Below are 8,617 nucleotides of genomic sequence, written 5' to 3'. Positions count from 1 at the left end.
AAAGCTCAGATAACACTTGTTCCACCATGAGAGGGTGATTAGACCACATATGGATGTTGGAAAGATAAACTTTTTTACTTTGATCTAACTTAATTATTTGCTTCAGTTAAGATAAATCATTTTTTTGTTAGGTCACCTTAAAAATAACACGTAGTTTTCAGACAATTATTTTCCTTTCGTTCAAATTAATTCAATTAAGTAGGTGTAACTTTGATGCTGCTGTTAAATAAGCACCGCAAGGGATTCTGGGATATCATTCCCTTTGCCTGTCTGGACGGATTTGGGTTTAAGTGTGGGTTTTTTACAAAATGTGTTTAGTTGTATAGCTGTTTTACTGTGTTTCACCGTGTTTTGCCGAGTTATTTTGTCCTACTATGCTTACGTCTCTGCACCATGAGTGAGAGTAAGGGAAAGGATGATGAGTTTATATAGCACCCCTACCTTCCTACACATGTTATGACAGTGACGGAAAATTCTTTAATGAATTTTTGCACTCCGTGCATTTTTTTCCGTTCTTTTTAATGTTATAAAAATGAGCATATCTGCCGGCTCAAACTTAGACATATGAAAGTTCAAGAAATATAAGTAATTAAGATGGAAAAAAGATTAATGGAGTAATCTGACATTTAGTTAGATAAATACGTAAATTTGAGTTGTATAAACAATTATTGAGTTTGAATTAATTTAACTAAATTATTTAAATTATTTTACAGCCATGTTACTTTTTTGATGGACTTGTAATTTTTTTCCGCCGTCATTAAAATCTCAGACTCCGTCTCACTTAAGTACAGCGCTTTCTTTTTTTTTCTCCACGCGTTTCCATGGTGACTCCAGAAATCGGCGATCTATTGAGAATGTCTTTATGTACCGTGCGTTAACCCAGGGTTACCAAGTCGAGCGTAATTACGCCAACTCATATCCGGTCTTTTGGAACCGACATACCCAGAGTAAACAAGTTCAGGCGGATTTCAGCCAGAGTTCAGGCTTAAAGTCAGGCTAGTTTAAACATGCTTCCTGGAATACCCCCCAGGAGTTCATTAGAAATGTAGTTGTGCGCAGCCTGTTGATGCAGAGTAACCCCGCCCCTCTTCCCTTTCCCATGTGCTGAGCGCTCAGAGCAAGGAGCTTGTAGCCTGCCCAGCGTATTTTTTACGTCACAAATACGATCTTTTTTAAACAGCATTTTTGCATCTGCTCCTGATTCAAAATGACTTAAATAAAGAAATACTTAGAAATGTGATTTTAAGCGTAATTTTTTTATCTCCGACATCCCATCATCCGAAAAATGCCACGAGAACATGTTAAAAACACCAAAAATAGCATTTTAATCAAAGTGGGTCTTCAAGTGTTTCACTGAAGCTGCAGAAAACAGACAACCTGACCGATTCTCAAGAAGGTTTTACATCAAAGACTCATTCAGTGACATCCTGCATGTGCCACCCAACGGAAAACCTCCCCAAGTCGACTGCAGACGGATGTGGATGAAGCTCCGAACGGCGTCTGAGCGTGACGGCAGAGGCGGGAAGGCATTTCCTCTAAGGGCCTGTTCTCCAAACCTCCTCCCCAGAAATGAAGGTGGCCTTGATGTTGAGTGAGTCGTCCAGCAAAACCAGGTCTGAAAGAAAGGAAAAAGTTGAACTTGGCATCTTTTATCTTTATCTAGACCAGGGGTCTGCAACCTGAGGCTCCGGAGCCACATGTGACTCTTCAACCCCTCCATTGTGGTTCTCGGGTTAAAGAAAAATAAAAAGCTTTTAATTTGAAAAAGTAACTGTAGAGTAAAAAGTAATAAATAAATAAAAATAAAGTAAACTAACTCAAAGTGTGTTCAAATATCTGAAGGACAGTACATTTCACAAGTTGAGCTGAAACATTTTGACAGATTTTTCTGGATGCACAACCAGAATTAAGGCACACTGGATTATAAATCAGATTTTCTATTTTTGAGATCAATCATGGACTTTAAGTTTGTCTGAGGGTTCAAAAAGTTCGTTAAGGGTCACTGAATTAACTGATTTAATTTTGGATAGTTAGATTTAAAAATTCCCCTTCTAATTCAAATGAAGGTGTGTCCAAACTTTTGGTCTGTACTGAAAACTGCCTTGAGATGATCCTATGTCACGCAGGATGTCTTTTATTTTGAAAGGAAGTCATGGGAACCTCTGTCAAAAGTTATAAACTGTTTCATATTTTGGGAAAAAAAGCTATTTTCTTTGTTTTGCCCAAAACAACAGTATATTTGTTTTTAAATCACAATAATAACAATACCATAAATACAAATAAATGTCTTATTTTTCTAAAGGGTGAAGTAAGACTTGATGGCTCCTGCTCGGTTGTGGTTAGTAAGAATTTAACCCAAATGTCTCTTTAAGTGATGAAGGTTGCAGACCGGTGGTCTAGACTAAAGTTAGGACTACAAAACCGGCAAAACTTTCTTCTCGTGAAGAGCATCTTTAGGAGATGCTGAGAGAACATCTCATGATGTTGCTCTCCAGCTTTGGTTTCAGAGCCAGACGTCCAAAGGGTCTGACCTGCGTCTGAGCCGTAATCCAGCCTTCCTTTCCTGTGGCTGATTCCAAGAGCCTGAGCCGGATGGAGCGAAGCAGCTTCCAGAGCTTCTTCAACTTTGCAGCCTGAACCGAGAAAGGATGGACGGCAGATTAGAGACAAAAAAAGCATCATTTCTTGAATAATGTTTGGTTGTCTGACAGCAGACCTGAGGCCTGCCTGAAGTGGCGCACACACATGTCCATGGTGGCGATGCTGCCGCTCAACGTCTGTGTGCCTGAAAGACGGAGGAACCGCGGTCAGGATGAGTCCAATAAAAAGAAAAATCTGCCTATTTACTGCATCACAAAACAACAGTTTTTTTTTCATTAACTCTACAAAAAACAGGCTTTGAACAAGCTACTATACCAGAGGTCTGCACAGTTCATGCTAAAAAACCATAAGGTCCAGTTTCTGAAACCCAGTGAGTCATAACAAATCCCTTTGGAAGAAGGGTAAAGCTCTCAATGCTCAGTATGTATATGCCAGTATATTTAGTCATTTTTTTTTTCTTTCTATGAATTTACTTTTAAACTTTAGGTTCCTATTCATTTGTTCGCTGTATTTTTGTGCTTGCTTGTAATTTTATTTATTTGCTCATTTTATTTCCGTATTTTTTGTTCAGTCATTTTTCCGCTCTTTGTGTTTACTGCGACCCAAATTGAACAAACCTAAAATTTCCGATTTGTGCCATAAAGTTGGAAACCGATCCAGAATCCTGCAGGAGGTCATTTCCCTTTATTTATATTTCTGGAGTTAAAACAGTAGGAAAATGTCGCCTCTTTGATTTATTTTGTTTTTTATGTTTTTAAATCATGTTTTTCTTGTCTTTTTCAAATAAAAAGTCCGTTTAGGGAAGCTGACAGACGGACCTGCCACGTAGGCGTGCAGACCCTGGATCTCGATGACCTGCTGGCCCAGAGTGTGTCGGCCCGGAGGAAGACCCATGGCTGTGATGGCGTCTGTGACCAACACCAAACCTGCAGGAGCAAACACACGAGTCAGAGTGCGTCCCGGTTCTGATCCCGCTCACATGAGATCATGTCGTTCAATCCACAGCGCTGAAGAAGACAGCTCTTTTCTGGGGACTACTTTCGGCGGCGGATGAATCCTTGTTTGCTGCTGTGGTGGAGTTTCACAGCCTTTTTCTGTGCTCCACTTTAAAGCTGATGATTAAATGAGCGTCCAGGCTGTTAGTGTTAATCGTTAAACTGCTGGAATCTATAAAAGCACCAAAAAAAAAGGAGCGGCAGATGACAGCGCTGTCACAGATTTAGTCCAGGATCGCTCAGATTAGTTATCATCTTCATCAGAAACATCTCCTTTTCCTGTTTTCGTCTGATGCAGTCAGAAAAATACGTGTTTTTGATCAAAGTTGTGAGCGGATTCAACCTCCTCATGCACGGTTCTGATCTGACTTTATGGACGATCCGTTTCTGAAGGGAAATAAACGACAGAAACGCCGCCTCCGAGTTAATGTTTGACTCCAGAATGATCAGCTAAACCCATGAAAAGTCAATAAAGTGTCTGCTTCGCTCAACTCCACTTGCAGCCCGCCCTCGCCAACCCCAAATTACCCCATTTCTCACTGAATGAGCAGCTGCTACGTGCCCCTTACTCTCCCCCTTCTGCCCCACCTGTTCAGAGCTGCACATGACAACTTCACAAATAAATAGTTAACTTTTTATTTTTAACAATGGTGGCTTTTCTGTTGGCTTTATCTCCATAGCAACCATTTTACGTTTTGGTCGTCTGGGGGTTACGAACATGTCGGTGTAATTTTTAGAAGAATCGGCAAAAGTAAACTTTTGGATTTCCTTGGCAACAGAGGTTTTTTTTTTGTAAACCACGCCCACATTTCTAATATGTCCATAGCGTATGTCGTTTTGTTTTGTTCAGCTTGAGCCAGCCATTCATGTTTTCAATTTTCACAATATTCTGGTAAAAAATGCGTGAGCAACAGGGGAACGGCCGTTCTGCGAGCTCGCCACGCTCACGGCAATAGAAATCCACAGCTTATAAAAACAACATTTTTCAACCCAATAGCTTCCCAATGATGCTCGAAGAGTAAGGAGGCAATAGATCAAAATAATCTAAAAAGGTACAAAAGAGGATTTTTTTTTTATTTTTTATAAAATTCAAGATGGCCCCCTCTTCCCGAGGTCAAAGGTCAATAAGACTGGTTGTGGTCGTAGAATTAAAGGCGCAGAAAGAAAGAAGATAGGTAAGAACAATCTGGTCCTTCAGTCCAGGACTGCAGGACAAAAATGAAGACCAGAAAGATAAATTAGTAGAAAAACTGACATAAAATACTGAAAATTTGTATTAAAAATGAAGATATTTATATTTAAATAAATCCAAATAATTCTATAAAGAAAAAACACAAAAAAAATCAAAAGGAAAGGTCGACATCACTTTTTAAAAATCTTTTTGAATCTTTTAAAAAGCGTCAATGTGGCTAAAAAAAAAGGTAATTCCATTACTTTTATTGAAAAGTAATCTGTGCAGTTCCAGGCTCCTCCCCCTGCAGCAGGTGAAGGACTCACCTGAGGGGTGGGCTCTGTGTGCGATCCGCAGGGCGGCCGGGTTGGTGTGGATCCCGTCGGCGATCATGCCGTAGAAAACCGTCCTGCCTGCTGGAACCTTGTCACTGGTCAGCAGACCCACGATGCCCGGGTCCCGATGGTGGAACTGGACCAAAACAGAATCCAGACGATCAGAACCAAGCGGATCACGGGAACCCCGCGGCGACCGGCGAGGACTCACAGGCTGCATGGCGTTGAAGAGGTGAGTGATGCAGGACGCGCCGTGCTGAACCGCCTCCTCAGCCTGAGACAGGTCAGCCACCGAGTGACCTGCAGCCGGATCGGAACCAGAACCCCGCAGAGAGGTCAGAACCGCGATGCAAACGCTGAACTTCAAACCGAGGACGAGATATTTTAAACCTGGATCACCTAACGACACCTTGATGCCCCGCTGGCAGAGCTCCCTAACCACCGTGCGGCTGCCGCTCAGCTCGGGCGCCAGCGTCACCATGGCAACACCATCCAGGCTGCCATAGGTGTCCATCAGGTCCTGGAAGCCTCCGGGCTGGAAGGTGCGAAGGAACTGTTCAGGGTGAGCTCCTTTCTTCTCTGCGCTGATGAACGGACCTTCCAGGTGGAAACCTGCAGGCGACACTTTTCCTGATCATCCCCACTTTCAGCAGCAGCAGCAGCAGCTACTGAACCGCCAACCTCAGTGACTAACTGCCCCTGGTGCACTTTATCTGTCCTCGGATGTGTTTTTTTTTTATTTCATCAAATGAACTTAGGAAAAACCTAAAGAAATCCCAGCTTTAAAATAGTTTTTGTCCTTTAATCTGATTTTCAGGTCAGGCTTTTACTTTGAAAAACCTCCTCCGATTTGCTCAATCAAGATGACGACTGAATCCATCTGAGCTGAGTTTGTGGCAGAAATTGTTTTGACACATTTCTGTGGTCAAAGTTCACTCAGAACGATTGATTTGTTTCCATACGCCCCCCTAAACCTTCAGGCTCTTCGGGGCACGCTGGCGTTCTGGAGCGCCGGCGCTGAGGCCTCACCCAGAACTCCGGCTCCGTGCGCTCCTCCGCTGCGGACTTTGATTCGAGGCAACACCTGAAACCCACAAAACGATGTGATTCACGCCATGAGCTCGAACTGGGCGCGTCGGCTGAAGTGGCGCCACCTTGTGGTAGACTTCAGGCGGTGAGGTGACCAGGGTCGGGCAGAAGGACGTGACTCCATGTTCCAGGATCTTCTTAGCCACGAAGGAAACGCCGCCGTCGACGTCGTCTGACGGCTGAGAGAAGTCGATGCCGTAACCTCCTGCAGGGAACCCCCCCCCCCAAAAAAATGATGACATCACAGTGGGAGAAACCATAAAAAAATGAATATTGTCCTACGATATGTGAAAAAGAAACGATTGCTCCAGCGATATTTATGAAATTTCACACACACACACGTGTCACCAGGTTAAGCGCCGTTAAATTTAATTATTGTAGTTTTTTAACAGTGTTGGCGTGGCGAGCTCGCAAAAGTGGCGTTTTCCTGTTGTTCCCACATTTTTTACCTGAATGTTGTAAAATTGTAAAACATGACTCGCTGGCTCAAGTTAAAGGAAATGATGTGACATATGATATGAACATGTTATGAATAAGGGCGTGGTTAACAAAAAAACCTCTGTTGTCAAGGAAATCCAAAAATTTACTTTTGCCAATTCTTCTAAAAATTACGTCGACCTGTTCGTAACCGCCAGGCGACCAAACCATAAAATGGTTGCTATGGGGATAAACCCAACAGAAAAGCCAGCATTGTTAAAAACATGTTTTTTTTAATTTATTTGTCATGTGCAGCTCTGAGCAGGGTGGCGGGGGCAGAAGGGGAGAGTGAGGGGTTTGTAGCCGCCGCTCAGCCAGTGAAGGCGGGGCAGAGGGGCAGAGGGTGGAGACTGCAGGTTTACTTTACTGTATTACTAACTAAAAACTCAAAAGTTGCAACAATCTAAACCTAAAAAACAAAAATAGAACAAATTTAACATTTTGGTGTAAAGACTGGAAGAGTTAATTTGCAGCTGCGTGGTGGCGTGATGGTGAGCACTCTAGCCACTCGGTGACAAGGCCCTGGTTCGAATCCCGAACTTTGGGACTTTCTGTGGAAAGTTTGCATGAAAGTGCATGTGTGGGTTCTGAGGGAGGGATGGATGGAAGTAAGGATGGATGGATGGTGTGCATTTGCACCGTTGATCTGGATGTCGATGAAGCCCGGGGCGATGATGCCGTTCTCACAGTCCACACGCTCGTCTGCGTATCCCAGCTCATCAAAGAACAGCTTCTCCGGGTCTAAAATCTTCCCCTCGCGGACCCACAGGTCCTCTCTGCCAAGAGACGTTTATTTGTGTAGCGCCTTTCTAGTCAATGCCTCACATAAAAGAAATGTTAAAAGGAGTGATCATTTAATAGAAATTCTGTGTCTCATTCTTAAGTCCTTGATGTCCCCAAGATCCTGGTGTCAGTATCTGTGAGTCATCTGCGTAGCTATGGAAACCGTTGTTGTTTATAACCTGGGCCAGTAGGCAAATATAAATTTTAAGAAGGGGCCCCAGGATGGAGCCTTGGGGAACCCCACGTCATTTCTGTTGGCTCAAAAGTGAAGCAACAGCAGGTTTCCACGGTTACTGGATTGGTGTGAAGTCTAGTTTTCTGTAGAAAACCAGTGTTGCACATCGGAAGTGTGCGTTCCTTTGTGTGAGTTGTGTGTCACGTGTGCGTACCTCTGCAGCCGGTGATCCCTCAGGATCCTGCAGTTGATGAACTGGGTGATTGGCGCCGCAGACACAGACTTGTTGGAAGGCATGTTTGCTTTCCAGATCAACTCCACCCGTCTGCAGATGACGGAGACGCGCCGGAGGAAGAATCAAACGCTGATTCTGAGGTGGAAAAGTTTGAGTTCAGAAAGAGCAGAAGCCGAAATGTTTAAAAGAGAAAAGATCCTTCAGGTTGGAGTCTGTGGCTCCGCTCCGCTCCGGTCTTATCAGCGTGGCTGCAGACTTTGACCTCGTTTGCACTAAAACCTCTTGAACGAACCTCAGATTTTCGGCTCAGGTTGACAGGGAAGCTCCGTCCAAGTTGTGGACGGCAGCTCTGCGGGAATCAAACCCGCGGGTCCTCAGCGCGACGATCCACACGGAGCCGTCTGACACCTGAACGCGGAGGACCGCTGCATGCCGGTACCGGCCGAGCTGCGGCTGATCCGGACCGGAGGTTCGCCTGTTTTCCGTCTGCGCGGAGGAAAAACAGGGAAGCGGGCGGAGTCACGTGACGCCGGTCAGCTGATCCGAACAGCAGAGGAAAGAGCCGCACAGCTGATGGAGGGCAAAGGTCAACTGTGGCGGATTTGAACCTTTATTCGTTTAAGTCTGAAGAAAAAGTTTCAGATTGTCCAGAAAACATCCAACCTGTTTCATTTTCGGGGGGTTTTCTGATCACGAAGTTTTTAAAATTCTCTTAAAATTAATTTGGACTTATTATTTTAATAATCTTTGTTTTTC

At 43.9% G+C, this 8,617-nt stretch overlaps 1 protein-coding gene across 1 annotated transcript; it reads right to left on the bottom strand.

Annotated features, from left to right (window-relative positions):
• Positions 1-1,301: 1,301 nt before the first annotated feature.
• On the bottom strand, positions 1,302-8,394 carry amdhd2 (amidohydrolase domain containing 2). Its single transcript, XM_004071150.4, has 12 exons — positions 8,154-8,394; positions 7,841-7,996; positions 7,308-7,444; positions 6,257-6,396; positions 6,132-6,186; positions 5,502-5,714; positions 5,314-5,402; positions 5,094-5,238; positions 3,420-3,527; positions 2,717-2,785; positions 2,532-2,633; positions 1,302-1,615 (listed from the first exon to the last, which is right to left on the bottom strand). Exons 2-12 carry the CDS (start codon positions 7,921-7,923, stop codon positions 1,536-1,538), a joined length of 1,221 nt encoding a protein of 406 aa, XP_004071198.1. The 5' UTR covers positions 7,924-7,996; positions 8,154-8,394; the 3' UTR covers positions 1,302-1,535.
• Positions 8,395-8,617: the final 223 nt, after the last annotated feature.

Source organism: Oryzias latipes, chromosome 8, assembly GCF_002234675.1.
Source record: "Oryzias latipes chromosome 8, ASM223467v1".
NCBI lineage: Eukaryota > Metazoa > Chordata > Actinopteri > Beloniformes > Adrianichthyidae > Oryzias > Oryzias latipes.
This window is presented reverse-complemented; position numbering and strand designations above follow the sequence as displayed.

Bases quoted from the DNA above. Each gene is read 5' to 3' on its own strand.
- amdhd2 (XM_004071150.4), bottom strand. From the start codon at position 7,923: ATGCCTTCCAACAAGTCTGTGTCTGCGGCGCCAATCACCCAGTTCATC. The intron at 6,397-7,307 runs GTGCAAATGCAC...GGTTCCCTGCAG, and splicing joins CATCGACATCCAGATCAACG to GAGGTTACGGCATCGACTTC. The intron at 5,239-5,313 runs GTGAGTCCTCGC...GTTTTGGTCCAG, and splicing joins TCTTCAACGCCATGCAGCCT to TTCCACCATCGGGACCCGGG.